Below are 24966 nucleotides of genomic sequence, written 5' to 3'. Positions count from 1 at the left end.
AGGTCATAACCATGCATCATGTCATATAACATTCATAATATTTTATGACATAAAATTTACTATGATTTCAACAACAAATTATGAGCCGCAATGCCATGGCATAAAATCTATTTTGCCAAAGCAAAATTTATTTTGCATACTCATTTTATGAGCTGTTGCTATACCCGAGACCCTACTACCCACATAACCTTTGGCCAAAATCTTGTTGTTCAGAACAGTTTAGTTTGGCCGAAAACTTGTTGTTGACAACATCTTTGGCCGAAAACTAGTTTGGCCGAAACTCTCTTTGGCCGAAACCTTATTTGGTCGAGACCCATAATCATGTAGATCATAGTAGACATCTTATGCAAATTCTATATCACATATAAAATTCTAAAAACTTAGTATATGCCTTCGCAAGTGGATCTAATACCACTGTAGGGATCTAGCGCACTAAACACGCTTAAGCGCAACGGAAAATTAACTAGATCATCTTCAAAAGATCCTTACGAAGGAGAAAATAATCATATACTAAGTTTTACATGAGAAGTATACCTTTGTTGCGTGCCCTTCGCAATCCCGACAACAACTTTTTCTTTGGATGTAGATCTCAGCGTGATCAAGCGTCCGCGCCTTTACGGTATCCACACGAACACATCCTTCATTCGTCACATGAACAAAGCCTTCGGAGAAGAACTATCTTCTTGTGCTAGCAAGAAAATGGTTCGACCAAACTTAAAGATTTAGCAAAGGAGGAAGAGGGAAGATCAAGAGTCACTTTTTCTCATCTCATTTTCATCTAATTATCATCTAATCAAAAAATAAATCCAGAAATCTATTTATATTCATCCAATATATACCAAGGGTTTTTATCTCTTTGTATTCCTCTTAATGTGTTAGATTATTATATTGGATTAACCATTAATCCAATAATCCAATAAGTCTAACCCATTGAATCTAACTCATTAATCCAATATATTTAATTCACATCGAATTCAATCCAATGAATGAGTTCATTTAAGTCTAACTCAATAAATAACTCAAAAGATCTAATCATCTCATGATTACTTTTAGAACTAATTACTAACATAGGCAAGTCCATGCTTGCTCGTAATGTCTACAACGACAGCAGGATCCATGACTTCTTTCCTAGGAAAACTTGGCTTTATGTTTCCAAAAGATTTTCGGGCGACGAGTTGCTGAAAGAACAAATTAGAAGTTTTGGGGGAGATCATGGAAAGGCTAGAAGCAAGGCTGAATTGGAACTTAAACTTTCTCATCTCTTACCAAAGAAGTTCTTCATTGTGTTAGATGATCTGTGGAATGCAAACGTGTGGGAGGATCTACTGAAACCTCCTTTTAAATATTCTTCTGGTGGAATCTTGATCACGGCAAGGGATGAAAGGGTGGCGAGACAAATGGGAGCCAGTATTCATTGCGTTGAGAAGATGGATAAGGTCACTAGTTGGATGTTGCTTTCTACACTGGTCTCTAGAGACGGAGAAGATGAGGAGCTGTGCAAACTAAAAGCAACTGGGGGAGAAATTGTCAAGAAATATGACGGGCTTCCTCTTGCCATTAAGACAGTTGCTGGTGTTTTGAGGTCCAAGGAAAGATGCGAGAAAGAATGGAACAAAGTTCTTGAAAGTGAAATATGGTCAATGAATCAGCTTCAAGAAGAACTGCCAAGAGCTCTATACTTAAGTTACGAGGATTTACCATCACACCTCAAACAATGCTTTCTCTTTTGCTCGTTGTATCCTGAAAACGGCTTAATGCATTATAGGACTCTTACTAGGTATTTGGGTTGCCGAAGGATTTGTGAAACCACAGGGATATAGACTGTTGGAAGATTTAGCCGAGGGCTACTATGAAGAATTGCTTGGAAGAAACCTTCTACAACTGCATCCCTTCTATTTGGATAACAGCCGATGCAGTATGCATGGACTTTTAAGGTCCTTAGCAGTTTACTTGGTAGAGGAGGAAAGTGTTTCTATTAGCAACGGGGAAAGACTAGAACGACCAAATTCTTTGACAAAAATTCGTCACCTGTCAGTATCAGACATGGGTGAGGAGGTTGCAGTTCCTGAAGAGGTAGTCACTCAGAATTGTTTGCGCACTTTACTCGTCTGGAACAGTTTGAAGACGAAGAGGATTCGGGCTGACCTACATGAAAAGCTGGGCCAACTAAGGGTTCTATGTTTTTCTAACACTGAGATTGATAGAATTCCAGATTCCTTGGGAAATCTGATACAGTTGAGGTACTTGGATCTGGATCGGACAAATGTTCAGTCATTGCCAGAGTCAATTGGATGCCTCAGAAACTTGGAAATTTTAAATCTTCATTGCTGTAGATTTTTGCTCTACCTTCCTGACGCCATCACAAAGTTGCAGAATCTAAGATGTCTTCGTGTGGGAGGAACTCCTCTAAATCATTTACCCAAAGGAATTGGGAACTTGACAAAAATCAACCATCTTAATGGCTTTCTGATAGGGCATGAACGAGATACACAAGGCCAAGTCGAAGACTGTGCATTAGATGATCTGCAGTCACTTAACGACCTGAGGTTTTTGTATGTGGCGGCATTAAAGAGGGCTCGCAGAGGATCTTTGGCACTTGCTAACAAAACCCTTCTTAAATATTTGTAGCTAAGTTGGCTGCCTCCTTGCGTGAAGGCTGATCTCACACTATGTGGGAACCAGATAGCAGAGGATTTTGCAGAGAGTTTAAGTGAGCTTTTTCCTCCTTCAAGCTTAGAATGTTTTACAGAGGAAGAGAACCAGAGGAATGTGAGGCTCTTTAGTGAGCTGTCTCTGCCATCAAGCCTAGAGGGCCTTTCAATCTGCCATTTTCTTGGTCAGGAATTGCCAAAATGCATGGACAGATGCATGCCAATGTCTTTCCCCAATCTGCAAATTCTCGGCCTTCATTGTTTCTTATTGTGTGCACAGCTTCCTGTACTAGGCCAGTTACCCCAGTTGAAGGTTCTTTCCATAGCAAGAGCTGACGCAATAGTTACCGTTGGACCGGAACTTCTCTACGGTCAGTCACCGTTGACGACACTAGTAGCATTCCCCAAACTTGAATATCTGGAATTCATGATAATGCCCAACTGGGAACAATGGTCGTTCGGTGAGACTGAGACTGCAAAAGCACAAGAGCTGCAACTATTGCCTTCTCTAAAACGACTGTGTGTCGTAGACTGCCCAAAGCTGAAAGCTCTTCCTGATGGTCTGCATCACGCAACCAACCTAGAAGAATTGAGGATCTATGGTGCACACGAGCTAGGGGAAGTGAAGAACCTCCCATCCTTAACTACTGAGCTTTTCCTCAGGGACAACAAGAAATTAGAAAAAGTGTCCAACCTTCCCATGTTGAAATCACTGATCGTTGGATCTTGCCCGCTGCTGAAACAAGTGGATAGTTTGAGTGCATTAGAAAAGCTTGAGCTACAACAAAATTCTTCCCGGAGACTACCGGAAAGCCTTGGTACGCAAGAAGATCCCCTCCCAGTTTGGCTACCCGAACTGCTTGAGCAGCACATGAAGGGTTATGCTGCATCAGGTGTGTTGCTTGTCTACTGCAGCTTTTCACTGCTTTGTAGCTGCTGCAAGGACGGCCCATACTGGCATACCATTCAACAGTCGCCCGGAGTGACGATGAAATCTCTTGAAGGGCGTGCATACATGACGTATACTAAAAATCCATTCAAGTATGAGAGCAATGCATCATTCCATTGTTATCATTTTTCTTCTTTGTGATAGATTCGTCTAATTGTATAGTATCCTTGTAACAAATTCATTGTACTTTTTTTTTTCAACCAGACCCAAAGGTTCTCCTGAGATTTGGAAGAAAAGAGTATATGAAAGTGCACACATCCTTTGTGTTCCTTTGATTTAGTACAACAGCCAGTAACCAATTTTCCTGTTGAATTGTAGAAAACACATCCATACGACTTCGCCTCAAAATAACCAAAAGCAAAGCCTCCACCTTTAGCATTAAGCTCAGTACAATTGAACAGTCCCTGACATGTAAAAAATGGTCCAACTTCACTCTTTCTTTCGAATTGTAACATTAAGCTAGCATGATTGCTTCAATAGTAGAGTAATCAATTGTCTGTATAATTTAGTAGTTCAATTAATATTAGAAACTGCATAGAGCTATTTAATGCAATTAGCTATTAGCTATTTACCTAAGGAATATTTTTATTGTAAGATGGACAAACAAGTTAGTTGATGGAAAGCTACCTTCAAAGTTTTGGCCTTCCTCTTGGGATTCTTTTCTTGTCAAATGTCTCTTCAGCAAAGCTCCATGTCCAAACCCCTCCTTAAACCCACTCCAATGGCAAAGGCGTCGCCTTTCCTCGCCCTTCCGGCCTTTCTACCTCTGTTAAGCCTCCTCCCTCTTCTCTCCGCCCGCAACGCCTTCTCTGGCGTCGTCGCCGCTGATGCCGACCGGTTCTTCGGGGACCTGCTCCGCAGTTACGGCCTCCCCGCCGGCCTGCTCCCCAAGGCCATCGATTCCTTCACCCTGGACCCTACCTCCGGCCTCCTCGAGGTCCGGCTACGCCACCCCTGCTACGCTCGCTTCGACGGCGGCGGCCTCGCCTACTTCGACAGAGTCGTCAGCGGCAACCTCAGCTACGGCGCGCTCGGCGGCGTCGTCGGGTGGTCGCAGGAGGAGCTCTTCCTGTGGCTCCCGGTGAAAGCTATTCTCATAGACGATCCCGCGTCGGGCGTTATCCTATTCGACATCGGCCTGGCACACAAGCAGCTTTCCGCGTCGGTCTTCGAGGAGCCGCCGGACTGCCAACCGGACGCCGAGGCGATCAAAATGGCCGGAGAAGGTGAGGGAGCCCTGAAAGATCGGATCTTGATAGAATTTCCTTACTCTGATTAAATTTTTTTTAAAAAAAAGAACTTTTTTTTATCAGAATTTGTGGTTCCTCCTCTACAATTTCAGTTTCTAAGCAATTCGCGTTTGCATTACGTGCCTTGCTCGCATCGATTGTGTGCTAAATTTTTATCAAGCAAACACAAATTAGCAGCCCATTCCAGATTTGTTTCTGTCTTGCTGCTGTTTACCATGTACCATGCGACAACAATGTAACAGGTCTTTCAACACACACCTCACCATCTCAACTGTTTCCTTCTTTGCCTTGCAGAGCTCCATGGCAGGAGAAGAGATGGATTCCAGCAGCGTCGGTAATAATTAGAACCCCTACAACTCCACAATCTTGTCAGCATACTTGTCCTTCCACTGCAATCTTTCATGTGCCGTTGTTGGAATAGCAGCATTTAATGTGGTCTCCTTCCCCTTCCTCTCCTCCTTTCCACCTATCCATCCCCACCATTATTAATTCGATGATTTTGAGAGAATGGAAGAAGAAATAAGAAGGGAAAATGATGGGCACCGGTGAATTTTTCACATCTTGACTTGGCCATTTTATGTATGATAGTGCACAAAGAAATTTAAAGTTATTAATAATCAGCATCGCTTTTGCCGTTTGGTTGATTGTATTTTACTTGCTTCGCCCGTCAGGACTCAAGGCCATTCAATGATGCCATTGCCGTCATGAATAAGTTATGAGATGAACATTTGCCTCTTATTCAACGCAACTAGAGTTATTATAATCCATTTGAATATTATAACAAACATAATTAACCTGATAAACATTACTACACATTAATACTCAATTATTCTGTCTTGGACCTTGGAATAAGCCGTAGAGAAATGGCTGTTATGGCTCTCAAGAAAGCTGAAGTCAGTTGTAGACCAATGCAAGAGATCATTTGGAAGTATAAACTGAAGGTTGAAGGTTCCACGATATGAAAGCTGAGGGATTTTACCCATGCAAGAGTGCCAAGAAAGGGTGCAGTCAAGTCATGATACCATGTTATGCAACACTATCAGCGATCTTGTATCTTCATTATGATGTTGGAGATGGTGTGGGGTATCAGTGGCACAATGAGGTCCCAAGATATAGTCAATACAAAGATCATTACAAATCTGCAAAGAGACTAGTCCTGCTTGCCTTCCATGTGCAGGATAAGAAGAGGAGAGTGAATAAGCTGCTCAATATGCTACACCTGTTTGACAGTGTTTTCTTTGAAACATAAATCATGTTCTCCCACCTCTTTACCATTTGCAAGATAATAATAACATGAAACTAGCTGAATCATACTTAAAACTTGTTTTGACTCCTACCTGCGATGACACTAGTAAATGCCATCTGAGCTCTCTTCTTTGTGTTGCCTCAGTTCTACCTCGAGATCAAATTACTGGCTGCTGCCATGAACCTTTTCTAGCAAAACAAGAACTCTACATTTAAAGAAGCAATCCTTACATGCAAAAGGGACCAAGCGTTTGCATTTATTAGTTTTAACTGAACTGAAGCAATTTTCCCATAAAACATGTTCCCAGCTATGTAGGGAGGGGAGGAGAGAAAGTGGAGGTGCTCGATCAACTCTACTTTAATCAGTGGACTATGAAGGAATAAAATAAATCTAGTAGTATAGGAAGGGAATGGTAAAGGAAAGAAATCTCTTCCTCTATATTCTTATTTATCTTTATTGAGAAAAGTGGATATATACGGTATAATTTTTATAATTGAAAAAGAATATATACGTCATTTTTTAAGTATATGGAGTAATTTTGTGAGTTAAAAAAATGATACATGCGTCATTTTATTAGTAAATAGTATAATTTTATAAATAAAAAGAAGTACACTGTCAATTTTTTTCTATCCGTTACTTTTCATTCAATTTTGAGATGATTAATTTTACCTCTAAATTATTTGTTGATAAAGATAAAATCTTTTTCACTATAAAAATTATTTTTAATTTTACTTTCAACTCTCTCAAATAAAATGAGTATAAAAGAAACATAGATGATAATTTAGTTCTCTATTTTTTTTTTGTTTTCTTTTATTTCTGAAGTAATTTTTAAAGTCTCAACGTAATGACTTTGTCAATTTTCAAGTTCTTCGTGTTTGCACTTGATAAGAAGAATGGAGTGTGAAGGAATTCATGAGCCACACAAAGGGAAAAAAAATGATAAATTCAGTTAACACAAAGGAGAAGACAGAGAAGAGGGAGATAGTGTATGTATATACCGAGTCAGTAATTAAACAGTTTGAAAAACAATCATAGAATAATTTAACTTTAGTTTTTACGCAATTTAAATCTCTCCGCGTATCCATAAAGATGTGTATGGATGTAATTGGTCGATCAGGCAAGAGGATTTGGGTTTGTTGTTGAAAGATCATTAAGAGGCTACATTGATGGCGCCTAACCCGGAGCGGATTGTGTAATCACATTAATTGAGTGAAGGGACCGAGACATTAGATGTCGCCTCGCATATCCGTTAAATTCATTTATTAAGAAAAAACAAAAAGAATTTTTAGAGTCTCAGAATTGCGTTGAACATTATTTTCTTTAAAAGAAATCTTATTTTTCCTGAGATGACTGAAGAATAATCTCCTGCGTTAACATAGGTAGGATATTAAAATATCTACACACATTTATTCGAACTTATGTATGCATCAACGATATATTTTATTTATATTATACTTACATTTTATTTATCATATTCAAGACAATATAGGTCAAATCCTCTAATGAATATTTTAGTTTTACCATATTATACGCTTTTAATTAGATATTCAATTCTCGCAATTGATTAATTTTAAAGATACTAAACGGGTCTTATAGCAACTTTTCCCTGTTTATCAGAGTAAATCTATGAATCACGTATAAGTTTTGGTTGAAGGTACAGCATCACGAATGATTAGAGAATTGCGAACGTATAGAGTATCCTACATAGGAATTGAACCTTATTGTATAGAAATATGTTTCACTTTTTACCCTCGCACCAAGCCCCGAAGGTATCATATCACTCTCACTTAATCTTTTGGAGCAAAGAAAATGATATCGCTTGCACCAAGCGGTTCGATTTCATTGACCCCAGGGGTTTAAAATACAGACATAAAAATTATGAGAGATATTTTACCCTAGTTAGTAGCCTTATGTATGGAAAAGATTAGGTACCCAATGAACTCTCACTTGATCTTACAGTGAATTTGGGTGGGCTCGTAGGTTCAGAAAAAAAATCTCCAAAGAAATTTTTTTCTTAAATAAACGAAAGAATTAATAAACTAGAGATTTGGAGGTATTTTTCAGGACAAAATTAATAAACTATAATCAAATAAATATTTCAAATAATCAGTCCTTTCATAAATTGTTTTATAGAAAGCAAGTCACTAAAGCTACGGTGTCGTAATAGAATATCTATGTTGTCACTCAAGTACTTACAGTTCGATCCACAGCTATCATATATTTGTAGAAATTTTTCTCTAAATGGGTAGCACAACCAAAGGATATCGGGCACGATTTATCCTAGAGGTCGATAGAAAATTTTCATGGGACTGGACCGGTCACCCTAGGACTAGCTAATCAATGAGACTAACTAAGTTTATCATTTTTGTCCCAAGGGCTATGGTGCCACGGTAGGACATCTAGATTGTTATCTAGACACCTACGGTTCGATCCCCAACTATAATATATTTGTAGGAATTTTTTCCTTCAAATGGAGCATACAACCAAAGGATGCTAAACTTCTGGACTGCACGGCGCATGCGATTTTCGATTTATCTTGATGCTTGTTGCAAAAATTTCATAAGGCCAAGCAGTGCCGATCACCCTATGACTAGTTAATGAGATTAAATGGATTTATCTTTTTCTTTTTTTAATGGAAAGCAATCTCCAAAAATAATAAATACACAAATTTGAAGCCCTAAATCCATCTAATCCGTAATTCAAAGTTAGACATTTTAATTTTTAATATATATTTGAATTTTTTTTATTTTGTTGGGCTCATAAGTTAACCTGCTTAGTCACCATGGGGTTAGGTTGAAAATTTTCTAATCAATTAAGATGATGAACCGGTAGTCCTCACTCCTGACAAATCGTCAACTCGTCATAGACTGCCCGCCTCGCTGCGGTCCATCTGTCCGAGAGCTCTATTATTGTGTATAATCATATGATATTTATAAAATTTAAAGAAATGTTTATAAGATAATGGTTATATTATATTATATTATATTATATAGAGTTACATATTGAATTATAAAATGAATACCCAAGCCAACGATACGTGAGTCACACTTACATATATATAAAATAGATAAGATAATAAATAAAAATATTAAATAAAACTAAAAAAATACATTTAAAATGATACACACTTATTTAACCTCCGCTAAATATCTCAATTAGATTATCATAATATGTTAATATAGAGAGAAAAAACTTAATTAGAAAATATAAAATAGAATAAAATTTATTTAAATATTACAAAAATCCAATCACTTCATCAAATTGGAGAGTTGCATTAAAATAAGATTCCATAGTGAAGTAACCAATCAAGCTCAGTTAGTTGCTAATGGAGGAACAACTGAGGGCAGAGGGTGGGGAACATTTGAACAGGGGTTTTAGGGAGAGAATGGATTAAGTGGATAACTTCAAAAGCGTGGGACAAGAAAATCACGGTGGCAAACTTAATGTTGTTTCCAGTTCTTGAATACCGAAAGGCTGTCAGCTGGTGGTCCAAAGGGAGATTAACCTTTGTTTTCCTTAATGCATTACAAAAGTCGTCCCACCTTCTTAAATGTAAAATTCTATTGTATTCTTTTTAATAATGGTATTAAGTTTCTTCGAATATAACTCATTTATCGTTAGGATCTTCGTGGCTGACTTAGCATTAGTTGAAGAATTTACAGAAAGTTGCAGAGATTGTTAATTCTTCGAAATTGTCGATGAGTGCAATGAGGTAGTCTTCTACCGCAGTGAGTTCATGCGGTAGTTAATCAATCGAACAGAAGCGACAGTGATCTGATGCTGATGAAAAAGACGGATCAATGAGGTGAATGGACGAGCATGGCATTGGCATTGCCATCTTGATTTCTCTGGCAAAAAGGGACACCAGACACGACAAATAAATGCAAATTTATCTGAATGCAAGCGAACACAAATTACCAACAATTCTGTGAATTTCTTCCACTCGATTCGTTCTTCGGGATTGGAGTGAAAGAGGAGGAGATCCAGGAAAATTTCGGCAACAATCGCATCATGTTTTGCAGATCACCACGAAGCAGGGAAGTAAAGCCCTTGGATTGAGAAGGTAGAGCTCCTCGATGTTGGCGTAGAGGCCTACCTTTCCGGCGACTGAGTCGAACCCGGTCTGCCTCGCGAGCTCTTGGTAGTTGTCCAATGGCCGGTGCACTCGCCCGGCGACCACTCTGCGCGTGGAGCTAATGGGATTAGACAAAATCCAGTGAAATTTGAAGTGACGTGACGCGGTTAACGACATGAGCCAGTCCCTACCTGCACACCAGCAGCGCCTTCTTTCCGCCGCCGTCCTCCTCGCCGGCGTCGCCGATCGCCTCGAACGCCCGGCCGCTGGTGGAAGTTGTGAACACGCCCACCCCGCCGCCCCTGACCACGTCCTCCTTCTTGCTCGTGGAGAAGCCGTGGCGGACGATCCGGCACACGTTGCACTTGTCGGAGGAGCAGAGGGTGGAGGAGCCGCCAGCACCGAGGCCGCAGGCAATGGTGGTGCCGTGGAAGCGCAGCAATTCGTTGCCGTCGGCCAGGCACCGAGGGTGCTTCTTCGCCAGCTTGCTCGCCTTCGCCTTCACCGCTTCGCGGTAGTCCTCGAAGCGGGCGAGCGTCTTCTGCGTGTTGTGGACCTTGAGGACGCGTTCGATGCGGATGCTACTGTTCTCCGCCTTCACCCAGCTCGCCCGGCAGATGATCTCGACGATCTTCCGCGACGAGTCGCCTTCCGCCAGCTCAGTAACTGCTCATTCGTCAATTCTATGACAAGATTGAACCACTGAAATCCATGAAACGAAAGCAAATGCCTACCCGCGTGGTTGGAGAGGTGGTGCGACTCCAAGGCTTCCAACTTGCCAAACGGCTCGCCGCACTTGTGGCACGTCAACCCACTGGAGGGCCTCTTTGCTTGCAATTGTGGCTCTGGTTCGTGGGAACCCCTCTGAGTTGGAGCAGCAGCGGCGTGGTGAGTTCCTCCCCCGTCGGCGGGCAATAAAGAGCTGGAAACAGAGGAAGCCGTAAAGCACTTCCTCGGGGGAGTGGTGTTGGGTGCTCCCCTGTAGGAAGGACAGCTCTGGAGGGAGTAGTGGTGGCCTCCAGGGCCGGGAGTGCCGGGCCGGAGGGTGCCGACGTACGAAGGGTGGTGGTCGCCGTCGGGGCAGGCGCCGAAGCCGGTGATCCTGAGCTCGCACCTGGAGTTGCTGAGGATGACCTCGTGCGTGATGGGATTGAGGAACTCGCTGCTGCCGATCGACCGGGGACTGCAGCTGGGCGGCTTCTCAAGGTGCCTCTTGCTGCCATGGATGACGTCCTTGAGGTTGGCGATGGATCTGGAGCAGCCGGACCTCGGCGGCTTCCTGGTGAGGATGCTACCCAGGTGATGCTGACTCCTCCTGGCCTTGGGGTCGTACACGTCGGAGGGCTCCGACTTGCAGTGGAGCGACTTCTTGAGCGCAAACCAGACGGTACCAGGCATCCTCTCCTTCTCCATCTTCTCCTCTCCTCTGCCTGCTTTCCTCTGCTGCTTCAATGTTCCTCCTCCTGCCATGGCACATCACACGCAACCAAGATTCGGTTTGATTTCCTGCCTTAACTAGTCTGAGGAGGTGTAAGTAACAAGAACTATAGCGAGAGACAGTAATACCAGCTCATGGACGGTTTCCTTTGAGAGTACAGAGGCAGTCTCCTCTCTGCCTTGGGAACCCCGAAGCCATTAAGGAAGCAATCAAAATCTCTGAGACTTCACAACAACCATGTTCAGTCGCTTAGCTCAGAGGAGGAGGAGAACGCAAAGCCCTTGGAAACTCGAGAGCGAGGACGACAGCAGCTGTTTGATTTCGCAAGTCGAGGAAGGGAGGAGAAAGAAATACCAGTGGGAGAGTTTAATGCATGCAGCTTTGGCTCCATCGGACCATCCAACTGGATGGGCTTGTTAGCTTCCACACAGTCACAACCTACAGGCACAAAGAAGAGACAAAAAAAAAAAAAAAACAGAGATAGTTTAGCTCTTCTTTCACTGCGTTTGAGTGGCCGGAGATAAATGAACCGATGAGATTTGGGGCCTTTTCTGCAGAGTTATTGAAGTGAGAGATTGTGGTAAGAAAATGGTATTAAATTTTGACATGCCATTGTTTTTATGACCCTTTCTGCCTTTCGTAGAAGAATTTGTGAAGTGGACCACAAATGCTCATCTTGCACCAGAATGTGAGACTTGTCAGCGTTTGCCTCCCCCGCCCCATTGAATACAAAGTTTAAATGTTACAAATTCACTGTGCAAATTGGTTACAATTTATCCATTGCACAAATTGATTGGATAGGGTCTAGACTAAGCTGGTTAGGCATCCTCAAACAGGTCTATGCCATTTCACAAAGAGTAGGTGATTTTATCATTACTGAAGCTAAGTTGGAGACCTCGACAAAGATTTAACCATGCTCTCCCTCAAGTGAGCTCAATAAATTTGAAGGGTTGAGACTTCCAAAGTGGTGTTGAAATTTGAAGGGTTGAGACTTCCAAAGTGGTGTCGAAATTTTGGAAACTAGAGCACCACTGTGTTAGAGCATGGAGGTAGATTCCCTCGAATTTGCAGAGGGGCAATAGGAAACATTGCATTGGAATTAATTGAGGTTTAGGTGAAAACAGTGCCTTTGTTGTTCACTCTGTTCTTGTCCTATTACTTTCTCTCTCTCTCTCTGTTTTTTTATCATTAACCGAGTAAAATTATGAAGATAAACTATTTGTTTTAGTTTTGATTGAGATTTCTGCCTTTTGATATAATTTGTGTCCATTTGTTGTTGCTATTTATTTCTTCCCAGTTGTTTCGGATCAGAAAAAACAAAAAAATTGGGCTCTGCAGATTCAAAATAAATTATCTTCATGATCCAACACAATATCTATCACAAACACAATATGTATCACAGAATTCGATATTCCCCACAACAACATACAATTTACGATCTATTGCGCCGCCAAAATCGTACACTTCAAAGTTCAATATTTTTTCTTGTTGTCGTCCTTCTTCTCCTTCCTTCCTCTACAAGTTGCATTCCTCCGGCAATTCCGGGTACCTCTCCGTATCCTTGCAGTAGTCGTACACGACGAGGTTCCTTCCCACCCACGAGAAGTCCTCCTGCTGAGTGTCGGCGAGCACCCACGCCTCAGACTGGTCCCACCAGTGCTCCCCTGTGGAGGCGACGCACGCCGGGAACGGCTCCTCCCACCGGCACCCGTCCACGTTGAAGTCCTTGTACGACGACACGAACGGCGCCTTCTTCCAGTTCGTCTTCTCCAGCCCGCCCCTCGTGGCCCAGTCGTCGCCGTCCCAGATGCTCGAGAACATGTACATCGGCTTCTCGGTCGGGAAGAAGTCGTTCTTCCTCCCGTTGTTCTTGTACACCCTTATCGGCACCCTGTCCGCGTAGAACCTGCAAAAACAATCGATTTTAACATCGAACAGATTCACCATGCAACTGGATGAAAACCAAAGAATCTTACACGATCCGATGTCTGTTCCAGAGAATGGAATAAGTGTGGAAATCTGCTGTGGGATCGAACCACAGACTGTGCCTCATCTCCCTTCCTCCGATCCCACTTTGGTACACATTGGTCTGGATCGTGTAAGGCTGCCCTGTCCTGTTCCCCAAGAACTCGAAGTCCAACTCGTCTCTCTTCGGCCCTGCTCCAAGGTCGGAGCACATCTGCAGTCGATCATTTACCTTTAAGTCAAGTCCCCTGTCAAATTTATCACTCAATTAATCCGTCCACTCACATAGTACGCCGTGACGACGCCGGCTGAGTCACCGCCGACGAGCTTCATCTTCATGCTGAACCACCCAAACAGGTATCTATCTCGCGTCTGAAAACCACCACCTTCGCTGGCAGGTATACGCCATTAGCGCACTTAATCGAGCTCGAGGAAGAGAGGAAGAATGCAATTTTGTTTTATACCTGCTTTCTTGTCCAAGTAGAGGTACCAGATCTGCCCATCGGGAGAAGTCCTGAAATGATCCTGCGCAGGCATTATCTTGAAGCTGTCCTTGAATGAGAAACCGGTGGAGGATTTCCCCGAATCGGCCGACGAAAGAACTGCGGAGCAAGAAAGGAAGAGAAGAACCAGGGAAACAAGCTTCCATGATCCCATCCTTGCTGAGATTGAGGACAGTGAAGTGCAGTAGTAGGTTGCCCTTGAAGCTTTTATATATATATATTGCTTCAGATCTATGGCAACCCATTCCCATTCCGACCACGTCCAACAATAACATTGACAACTCTGCTAGAAATAACTACAAGGTAGAACATGTTGTTGCGTCTTGGCGTGGTGGTGACGGGCTGACACAGGTTGTGGGAAATCCAGGCTGCCTCAGGCTGGATTATTCTGAGGATTGGGTCAATTGAGACAGATGCAAGTGGGAACTGCGAGTTCCATGTGAGATGTTGAGGACAAGGGAGGTGGGACAATGATTGGTCGATAAATAATGAGGGCTTTTGCGTTGGGTCTCGTCTCACAGGCACAGCATGTAGCACCGCCATGGACAGGAACCTGTGAGCCTGGGAAAGGAAGTGATTTGGAGCGACTAAAGCAGCGGCTGTAAGTTTTGGAATCCACTGAGATGGTCCTTGCGGCGTGAATTTTTGTTTTTTTTTCTTTTTATAAAAAATTAGTTTTTTTTTTAGTAATTTGATTTTTTTTTCCCGAGGCTTTTATAAATAAAAATAATAAAAAATAAAGATTTTTCATGAAAGAGTTAGTTTATCATTCCTATTTGGGCCACTTTCTTCTCTTTTCCCATTATTTTTTTTCTCCACATTTAGATTCACTACAGAGGTCAAGATTGAAAGACAATAGTTAAATACTAACTCTCTTGCAGTTTGCATTGCCACAGCGAAAGAATTGAAGAAGCCATGGCCCATGCATGGCCACGCGGCAATTACCAGTGACTTTGACACCGTTGCATTGGCTTCTTCTCATCAAGACACTGGCCACCAGCTACCAAAGCCTTCAAATAAATTGACCTCTAAATGATTTCACCATTTCCCAGTAAATTCATCAACTGGTTGAATTTCCCGTTGCAGAAGCAGACGGTAGCCTTGCAGCCCGGAAATCAATGCCGGCGGAAGTTGGCCTCCAGCAGTGAGAAAGGTCAAAGGCAGGTGCCTGCTGTCCACATCCGCCAGCGAGTCGCGGAACACGTACGTCGCCGCCGGAGCAGCACGGCAGCTGCCGCCTCCGGCTCGTCAGCACGGAAGCAGCTTTTCGTAGAAATTACAGCAGCCGCCGGCGCTGACGGGGCCATGACGGAAGGAGAGAGCTGGTAGATTAAAATGGAGAAAACAAATACAGGAAAAAAAGAATGGTAGATTATATTTGAAAAAAATATATATTTAGCTTAAATTGATCCAAGAGAATTTTTCCATATATAAAATTACAGCTTTCCAAGTAACCATTGATATATATTCATTCTCTTTCGCTATGGGTGCAAGAACAGGCTGCATTAAACACTTGAGCTTATCTTTAATTAAGCGATTCTTGGCTCATCACAAGGCAGCAAGCTGTTTGATGCTAATAGGATGCGCATACCCCTCCGATCCATCAAAAGCAGCGCTCGTCAGCGTCCCAGCTGCGGCTTCTGTTGGGTGGTAGAAATCCCAAAAGACGTGATCACGCCGATTGGAGCAGTAGGTGGAGATCGGAGTGCAGGCGAAGTTGGCGTTCAGGTTACCCAACCCACAGCAAGCAGCCTTAATCTCCACGAATCCTTCATCAAAGCAACGACAAATTCACAAAGCTCAGTTTCAGTTCGGTTCCATGGCAATCCATGCGACGATTATGAATTGATTCGAGTGAGGCTGTACCGTAGGAAGATGGGTCGTTGATGATGTCCGTGAGCGCTGCGTAGGTGTCGAAGAAGGAGTAGCTCAACCCAGTTAACTCCGCTTCCAGTTGCTCGAGCATTGAACTGACGCCCTTGTTGAACTGGGACGCCAGGAAGTTGGCTTCCACTCTGCAGTCGCCGGTCTTGTTCTGATGCCTCTGGGCCGGGCTGCAGCCGATGGCTCCGGTGCCGATCACTGCGAGCTTGCGTGCGCCGAGGTTGTATATTGTCTGAAAGAAAGGATGTTTTTTAAAACATGCTTAGTGAAATTACTAAGAGATTCTGAATGCCTCGCGAAAGATTAATTACCTTGAGTTGACCTTGCAGTGATGCGACCATGGAATCCACCAACTGCTGGCCGGGGGTCTTGAGCTTGTTGGCTGAGTCTGATCCCACGTAATTGAGGATGTCGTTGCTTCCGATCACGACGACGAAGATGGAATCGGAGAGATGAGTTTGGGCGGCACTGGTTCCTAACTGCTTAGCCAAAGCTCCGTAGACTGTAGTATAGTAGTCTATTTGCTTGTTCATCGTGAGGCATTTACCCTGGATCAATCAGAATATGGACAATCTGTTATCTTTCTGGTACAAGAGCGATAAGTTTACTGATTTTCCAATTCGTGTCGCTCACTCTGTTGGTTGAGTCGAGCGTTCCGGCGCCGCCTGAGGCGAAGTTGAGGCCGCCGAGGAAGGCATCGGTGTTGTTCGACTTGGACGGTAAAGAAAGGTAAGCAGGGGGAGAGGCTAGTCCGAGCTTCTCAGCTGCCACATGAGCTTATAGCAAATTAATGAACAGAGCACGTGTAGAATGGATTGATCGTGAGTTGCAAGAGTAGGTACGTACCGAGGGAATCCGCGGAGTTCTTGCCATTGCAGAAGCGGCCGGTGGCCTTGTGGCCGGGGTAGTCGATGCCGTTGTGGGGGAAGTCGGCCTTGAGTAGCGAGAAGCTGAGGTAGTTGTTGTTCCCCACGTCCACCAGCGAGTCGCCGAACACGTATATCGCCGGTGGCGGGGCTGCTCGGCAGCCGATGCCGCACCAGCACAGAACGAGAAGTGCGGCGAAGCCCGCCGCTGCCGCCGGAGAGAGGTACGCCATGGCCGATTAATTGAACTAGGAAATGCAGGGAGATGGAATGATTACTGATGTCTGCAGAGTAGGAGAAGGGAGGAGGGAATTTATAGGAGGCCACCGGAGAGAGTGGAAGAGCGCGTACGCAGATGAGAGATGTTTGAACGCGGCGAGGAGTGGGGATGGGCCCTTTCGTCGTCGTCTTCGCCGTCGCCGTGGTGTCTCTTCGATCTCTGCTTCTTGCTTTCACATTGGCGTGGAGCAGGGGATAGAACAGAGCAAAGAAGGTGTGCAGAGTCGCTTTCTGCACTGGATTAGCACCGAAAGGGCGTTCTGGGATTTGATTGGGGGATCATTGGATACGTTAGCTAAAACTCTGGCAAATTTTATTATACAAAAATAGGATAAAACTAACTAAATATGATAATGGACATAAAATTTAAAATTAATATTATATAATTTAAATTAAATTTGCTCCAAATTTGTTTCTCCACCGCCTACGGAAGACGTGTAGACGTGTACTTTCCATGGACAAAAATTAAAAATACTTTTATTTTACTACATATTTTTTTAAAAAATTTAAGTTGATAAAAAATATTACAGTTGCAATAGTAATATAGTAATTATTTATTAGAAATACTAAACATAAACTGAACACTAGTGACAGAGATCATTAAGTTTTGAAAACTGATACGGTGACTAAGACTAAGATGGTCTTAAAAAAAATGGATCAAAATAGTGAAGATCAGTTAACATATAAAGTTAAATTTAAATGGTTAAAATTATAGAATCTGAGGGATTATGAGATCGTGGAGTGTGGATCACGTAAAGTTATCTGAACGGGTCTTGAGAGCCAAGGGTCAATCAGACCGTCGGAGCGACCGTACGTCTTTCACACTTACAACTGAGGTTAAGAATCAAATACTAAGTTATCCGGTCCAATGTCTTGGTTGATCGGACCTTAGGTCCAATTGAACGTAATACGCCTCTTTGGCAATAGTAAGGTCGAGTGAAGAACATACCGATAACTCCATTCAATACGGTCGAATAATGTCCCATCCAAGTAGCCCTCGGTCGGCCTATAGCAAGATCCACATACACGTCTTATCGTATTCTTTTTAGAAATTTGTGTCACCGACAACAGACGAGAACGTCATGTAGATAAATCGTACTTTAGAAGTTTTTAGTCTGTCACATCATAAATTTGTGTGTTCAATTAAAGAAAAATGTTAGAGACACTTTTTGACTTATCTTTCTTAGAAAATTTTACAAAATATGCATATATTTGGGAATACGTACATAGATGCTATAGTGTTATTATAAAAGGGATTTCCATCTACACACAGAGATATGCAATGCTTCATTATTTTACACGCTCTTGTTTACTACTACTATTTTTTCCTCCCGATCCGGAAGACTGATTTGAATATCAAAAGGTTAACTTTGAGCACCCTTTTTCTGATCCAAGACTAACTCTCCTAATTTTATAGGATAGCACGGAGTATTCTTCCAATCAATACCATAATTACATTTCCAACTAACCGTTTTCTCAATTTTCAAATAAGATCACAAATAATTACGCACTTTAGATTTAGAATCATCAATTGTTATTGCACTCTTTCCTTTGCTTTTGGTTCACTCAAAACATTTCCAATTTTAAGTTCTTTCTAGAACTTAACTCGCGTTGACTTCAGATACCAAGAAAAAATGTCCATCCCACCTATATCTGAAAGGCAGCAAAAGCATACCGCCACTGATCAGCACGATTGTCTACCATCCATTATCATTAACTATCAGTCCAATAACGAATGACACATCATCATGCATGGTCCTTTTATCTCTTTTTAATAGTGCAATTGATGAATATATTTGATCTTTAATCTTTACAAAATGTCTTATAAATCTAATCATCAACTTAGTGCTGTATGTTATTAACACAAATCTAGCACGCCATGAGGTTTTTTTTTCTTATTAAATAATTTAAACGCATAAAATTAACTTGATTTGACTAAAAATGTGAATGAAGGGCGCATTAGTTCCATGCGAGTAGACTTGCTTGCATCAAAATTGAGGTGGAAACGAAAGCAACGGCTTGACTTCAACGATGCTCCACTGGCATTTGTTTAATTTACCACTAAATTATCAAATATTAATTGTTGGAGATTTCTTCCGCACTTTGTAAGTCAAAATAATAATAGATATTCACGTCGTGTCGTTCACTTGTCCGCTTCAACTTTGGCACTTTGCAGTGCGTGGCAGGAGGGCTTAGTATTTCGGGAAAAAAAAAATTTAGTAAAAAATATTCTATTTTTAAAGGGCGAATTGATCAAATTCGTGACCTTCATACACGATGAAGACATACTTATGATATTTCCTCTCACGGCAGAATATATTATTTATTTATTAGTGAAGTTAAAATATATATATAATTTTAATATGTTGCATGCTCTCTGCACACCTGCGCGGGGTTAAAGTGCCTAAAATATATCCAACCGTTTCAAATGTAAAATCAAAATTTATTTTTCTTTTTAATTTTTTACTTAGGCGCTTGGAATTGCATCTAGAGATTTATATATTTTTTTAAAACTCTCAAGTTAAAACAATTAGATTTTACCTTTATAATTTAAGAGTTGAGTTATAGTATCTAAATTAAAAAAATTAAAATGGAAAAAATTTTAGGTACTCAAGAGGTATAATATATAGTATTTAGAGTGTATAATTTTTTTAAAACTTTAGAATTTAAGATTTGAGAGTCTAGGATTTAGTGTTTAGGATATGGTATTTAGGGTGCGTATTTTTATTTTTATTAGGATTTATAATTTAAAATTTGGAATATAATATTTAGGGCAATTTAGGTTTTCAAAAAATAAAAAAAAAGTTACGCTAAACTAAAGCTTGAAGTGCCTGGATCAATTCCAAGCACATGTCACATAGGCGCGGATGAACAATCACATAGCAGACCAGTCCTATATATATAGGGGGGCCCCCACGTATGATGAAACGACCGAGTCTCTAATTGATGTAGAGGTCAAAGTCTATGGAGGTCACAAGAATGGACCGTCGATTGGGCCATCCGAGAAACTCCTAATCGGATCCCCCGAGTCATTAGACTCTGCTCTTTAAAAACTCCTGATCAGATCCCTGAGTCGCTAGGTTTTGCTCCCTTAAGACTCCCGACCAGATCCTGAGTCACTAGTCTCTGCTCTCTTAAGACGTACTCCCGACCTGATCCTTGAGTCGCTAAGTGTTGTTCCCTTAAGGCTCCCGGCTGAATCCCTCGAGTCGATGGGCTCTGCTCCCTTAAGACTTTTGACCAGATCGCCTAAGTCGTTGGGCTCTGATCGCTTAAGACTCCCGACCGGATCTCTCGAGTCGCTCGACTTTGCTCCCTTAAGATTTCCGATCAGATTCCTCGAATCACTGGGTTCTGCTCCCTTAAAACTCAACTCTCAAATAAAGACCCCACTCCTGGGGCCCAACACCCCTCGACTTCTTATAAAATGAACATATTATACTCTTAGACCTACTAGCTTGTTATCTAAAACTAGATTTCTTTATTGATGCACTATTTCCTTAGTTAGGTTGAGCCCTTAAGAACCCAATGGGCCTTGCAGATTATGGCTCAATTTCATAATTAATGTTGCATGTGGTTTTGTCGAAAGCTTGTGGGACAATATATTAATACAGTTATAGAATACCAGTAATGTATGGTTGATGTGATTGCTCAATACTACAAAAATACATAAATAAGACATTTTCCTTACTTTGATATTACATTTAATCATGATATTTACTTAATATAGGGATTACAAAGTGTTATAAAAGGTTCCTCCCCCATAGGCGCAGGTATATTTTTGATCCACACACAAATTCAACATCTTTCCATTATTCCACTTACTTGAGCGTTAGAGTGGCTAGTTGTATTAGGGACTCCCGTGGTCTGGTTACTTACGTTCCTCTCTTCTTTTCTTCCTCATGATCTCGTAGGCCCCTTGGTTCGAGGTCTTCTTCTTGTCAACATTCCAGCCAGCTCATCAGCGCTCCAACCCTCACCGATTTCAAACAGAATCAAATTTGTCACTGTTTGTGTGAACATACACCTGATTTGGAATGTGAAAATAGACGACACTAGAATATTCACAACTGTCATCTTGTCACAAGAAGACTTGATTTGTTGGTGATGGTGAAAATGAAAGCACTCACATAAAAGCACAAGCAGTCAATCCCTCCCCTTTAAAGTTACTTGCAATATTCACTGAAGAGGCACAAGCCACTGATTGAAGATCCAAGCTGGCTTCGACTGAATTCCCCTATGCTTTGATCTAGACGCCCACGGTAAAGTCCAAGAGATTTGAACGGTCTCAGGGGACCTCCTCACATCCCCGAGACCCAAAGTGAGGCAAAGCCCCTATCGCTAGCCGTTTGCTTGATCGACCCATTACTCCCTTCTCTAGGGATGTTCTAGAGGACCCACTACCCGCTGATTTTGGCCCCCGCAAGTTATGGAATATGGAGGCTTGATTGACTTTGAGGACCATTTTTGTAAATTCAAAAATGTCACATCCTACTACATTAACATACTGATGGTGTAAAGTGCAGAGTATTTCTAACAACACTCTTGGGCTCAGAGCAGAGATGGTTCAATAAGCTTCTTATGAATTCCATTTCCTGCTTTAAGGATTTTAAGACAGTATTCCTTCATCATTTTGCTAGCAGTCAAAAATATCACAAGACCACCTTGAACTTGTTCGCCCTCAAGTAGGGGGCAAAAGAGTCACTGAAGTCGTGCACTAAGTAATTTAATCAAGTCGTTATGGACGTTCTCTCAGCTACCTCTAAGATAATGGCGAGTGTCTTTTCTCAAGGGCTTCTTGATAGAGACTTTTTTTGTTCTTTAGTAAACCCCCAAATATTTTGATTGTCTATTGGGTCGATCTATCAAGTATGTTAATGTTGAAGAAACCCGAGTAGCTCAAAAAAAGGATGTCGCTGCTACAATTCCCTCCTCCAAAACAGAACGTAAGGCATCTCCCTCTCCTCCATGTCACCAATAACAGCAACCACCTCATCCTCCTCTAGCCCATGAAGGAGTGGTTCAACATGTTGAGGTCGTTTGGATCTCATTCGTCGAGCCTCGACTGTAGATACCCACTTTTTACACTTATAAAAAATCTAAATTGCATAACACTCAAGATTGTTATCAATATGCCCAAGCGATTCGCCATCTACTACCTAACAATCTCAAAATTAGCAACCTCCTAGGATCACTCAACAGTTGACCAAATCTTTGATGCTGGCTCCCTCCATAGTCGGTCAGCAGATCGAGGCCCTGCTATAGCAAAACAACCGAGCTTGCTCCCCTCCCCCTAACGGAACCACTGAGCCCCCCAAACCCTATAGGAAGAGAGTAGACAAAATCCAACTCTAGAAAATATGAGCATGATCTTCGAAGGTCCCACTGATGGGGATTCTCATCGACCGTGAAGGCTCATGGTCGTCGACTGGAGATTCATGCCAGTCGGACCTAAGAAGAAGGACCTTAGATTGGCTTCTAGACTTAAAATCTTGAAGGTGTGGAAGCCCCTCATGGTGACACATTGATCATCAAAGCTATCATTACTAATTACAACGTGTTCAAAACTTTTGTAGATACATGAAGTGTTAGTATTAGTCCTAGTACCAATTATGAGATGATTGATAAGAATAATTTTGTATCATATTTTATTAATTAATAAAAGACAAAGTTGATTATTATATTACTTTAGTTCAATGTCAAACGAATAAGTATAACAATGTCCTAGGGTAGTAGGTTCTAGTCTACAACATATAAATTGATTGTGGGACATTATAGATATATATATAGAAGGTAACTCTAAACTATTCTTAGTCAAACACTAATATACAAGGACATATTAATGCATTGAGACTAGCATATAGGTCAACGGATGACTTAATCTCACAAGTCATGAATATGAGATATCAGGTTGATGCATGAGTATATATATTAGAAAATATATATAGAATGACCAGTCATGAGAATATTTCATGGATTATTATATGAGTATCATAAACATTCTCATAGTGACTATTAGCATGAATAGTCCTTACACCTGAAGTCACTACGGTTTATTTCCTACATAAGGAGTTGTGTACTTTGGTATAGACAAACGTCACCTGTAACAAGGTGGACTATAAAGTTGATCACTGAGTATGCAATAAATTATGTGGGGGGATGTGAGTGATGTAGATGAGATCTACCCTTTCCATATAACGGAAGCAATATCTGTGGGCCCCTTGATTATAAGACACAAGAATGCATGGTCATGCTCAAATGAGTCAATATGTGATATTAAACTAATTTGATTGAGTGTGTCTACTTAGAGATCAAGAAACATAAAGATTGATAAGAGGATGACACAGTCTATGCCTTATTGATTAATCTAGATATCAAAGATAGAAAGATTGAGTCATACAAAATAATAAACATGGAAAGGTTAGGTCGGATCTCGATATTCTTATCACTTGGGTAGCAATGATGCATTGCTAGATGTCACTTATTGCTTATGTATCTAAAATGATTTTAGATATATTGCCAACATTATGAGAGCCTATTGGGTCACACACAAAGAACATGTTAATTTAGAGATGATTATAGGGTTAAGTCTAATCTGAATTATATATATTAAGTTAGACTCGAATGAATTCGGATTAGACTCATTGATTTATTGGGTTAATGGCTTATTGGGTTAATGGTTAATCTAATATTCTAAATTCAACCCATTAATATTAATGAATATTAATAGAGATTAATACATTATTGATCAAAAGGTAAGAGACAAAAACTTTTGTATTCATTGGATGACTACAAAAGCCATTTGTAAAAGTAACCTTTAGGTGAAGTAACTTTTTTTGATAAAGTAACCTTTTGGTGAAGTAACCATTTTGGTAAAGTAACCATTTTGGTAAAGTAACTCTTTTTGTGAAGTCACCTTATATAGGTGAAGTAACCTTTTGGGTGATGGTGATCTTCTTAATTTTTGCTCTTCTTCCTCTTCTTCTCTTGGCCACAAACAACCTTATATAGTTGCTAGCACAACAAAAGTTGCTTCTTCTCCAAGTCGTGAGTTCATGAGATGGATGGAGAACGTGCTCATGTGGATACCGTAGAGGCGCGGAAGTGCTGATCGTAGTGAGATATGCATCCGAATCAAAGTTGCTGTCAGGAGCACTGGTTCACGTATCTGATAGAATAGGAAAACATAGTATACAGTATTCGTAAGGATCTCTAGAAGGATCCTTTTTCACTATGTTACATGTTGTTTTATGTATCAGATCCCTATAGTGGTATCAGAGCCACTTGTGAATGTGTATACATTATTTTAGTTCTATTTTATATGTGATATAGAAGAACATGTGTTTAATATGAATGGTGCATGGTTATGACCCTTAACCCCGATATGATTGGATGTGTATGTTGTAATTCATAATACGACCTATGTGTCGTGCCTCTCCTTTTTTTATTCTTGTTATAAATTTAGGCTACCCTCAAATGTAACTTGAGGTTTCTTTAGGTTTTGTAATATATAAATTAGAAAAAAAAAGAACTAGTCTACTGGACGGTGGTGAAAAGGGAGAAGGACGACAACACATGACGACCAAGGAAGCACTTGAAGAAGATGCTTTTACCTAGGTTGATCTTTTGATCTTGTTAGCTTGAGAAGATTGTAGTTGATGGGGCCATAACCATGTCACATTTATTTAGCATATATGTTGATGTATACCATGATTGTATGCGATGCATGTGTAGTTTAATCATAATTAGGTCTCTTTTAAATATACCTACCAAAGTTTGGTACTCACTTTTACCTAGATCAATTGTAGATATGTTTGCCAAAGTAAAATGACTCAATTTATCATAGTAGAGTGCAACAAG

General features: G+C 41.2%; 5 protein-coding genes across 8 annotated transcripts; 2 read left to right on the top strand and 3 right to left on the bottom strand.

Moving 5' to 3' along the window:
- The first annotated feature begins 1079 nt into the window (after positions 1-1079).
- LOC122050330 (putative disease resistance RPP13-like protein 1) lies at positions 1080-3741 on the top strand. The gene is made up of 4 exons (XM_042611246.1): positions 1080-1626; positions 1766-2240; positions 2334-2592; positions 2656-3741. The coding sequence occupies exons 1-4, from the start codon at positions 1080-1082 to the stop codon at positions 3739-3741; spliced, it is 2367 nt and encodes a 788-aa protein (XP_042467180.1).
- Positions 3742-4223: 482 nt separating this feature from the next.
- On the top strand, positions 4224-5499 carry LOC122053655. Its single transcript, XM_042615657.1, has 2 exons — positions 4224-4826; positions 5145-5499. The coding sequence occupies exons 1-2, from the start codon at positions 4271-4273 to the stop codon at positions 5186-5188; spliced, it is 600 nt and encodes a 199-aa protein (XP_042471591.1). The 5' UTR covers positions 4224-4270; the 3' UTR covers positions 5189-5499.
- A 4468-nt stretch (positions 5500-9967) lies between these two features.
- Positions 9968-12000, bottom strand: LOC122051694. 2 transcript variants are annotated; one of them, XM_042612918.1, is made up of 4 exons: positions 11738-12000; positions 10906-11634; positions 10363-10837; positions 9968-10277 (listed from the first exon to the last, which is right to left on the bottom strand). In XM_042612918.1, exons 2-4 carry the CDS (start codon positions 11582-11584, stop codon positions 10106-10108), a joined length of 1326 nt encoding a protein of 441 aa, XP_042468852.1. In that variant the 5' UTR covers positions 11585-11634; positions 11738-12000; the 3' UTR covers positions 9968-10105. The 2 variants fall into 2 exon arrangements, with proteins under 2 accessions (XP_042468852.1, XP_042468850.1); XM_042612916.1 differs by lacking the exon at positions 11738-12000 and having other exon boundaries at positions 10906-11704.
- Positions 12001-12948: 948 nt separating this feature from the next.
- Positions 12949-14452, bottom strand: LOC122051693 (probable xyloglucan endotransglucosylase/hydrolase protein 8). 2 transcript variants are annotated; one of them, XM_042612914.1, is made up of 4 exons: positions 14039-14452; positions 13860-13965; positions 13586-13788; positions 12949-13515 (listed from the first exon to the last, which is right to left on the bottom strand). In XM_042612914.1, the coding sequence occupies exons 1-4, from the start codon at positions 14350-14352 to the stop codon at positions 13125-13127; spliced, it is 1014 nt and encodes a 337-aa protein (XP_042468848.1). In that variant the 5' UTR covers positions 14353-14452; the 3' UTR covers positions 12949-13124. The 2 variants fall into 2 exon arrangements, with proteins under 2 accessions (XP_042468848.1, XP_042468849.1); XM_042612915.1 differs by having other exon boundaries at positions 13860-13960; positions 14039-14450.
- Positions 14453-15458: 1006 nt separating this feature from the next.
- Positions 15459-17338, bottom strand: LOC122051691 (GDSL esterase/lipase At5g55050-like). 2 transcript variants are annotated; one of them, XM_042612913.1, is made up of 6 exons: positions 17179-17338; positions 16808-17075; positions 16595-16725; positions 16273-16509; positions 15944-16193; positions 15459-15846 (listed from the first exon to the last, which is right to left on the bottom strand). In XM_042612913.1, exons 2-6 carry the CDS (start codon positions 17058-17060, stop codon positions 15626-15628), a joined length of 1092 nt encoding a protein of 363 aa, XP_042468847.1. In that variant the 5' UTR covers positions 17061-17075; positions 17179-17338; the 3' UTR covers positions 15459-15625. The 2 variants fall into 2 exon arrangements, with proteins under 2 accessions (XP_042468847.1, XP_042468846.1); XM_042612912.1 differs by lacking the exon at positions 17179-17338 and having other exon boundaries at positions 16808-17127.
- Positions 17339-24966: the final 7628 nt, after the last annotated feature.

Source organism: Zingiber officinale, chromosome 3A (genome assembly GCF_018446385.1).
Source record: "Zingiber officinale cultivar Zhangliang chromosome 3A, Zo_v1.1, whole genome shotgun sequence".
Lineage (NCBI taxonomy): Eukaryota > Viridiplantae > Streptophyta > Magnoliopsida > Zingiberales > Zingiberaceae > Zingiber > Zingiber officinale.
This window is presented reverse-complemented; position numbering and strand designations above follow the sequence as displayed.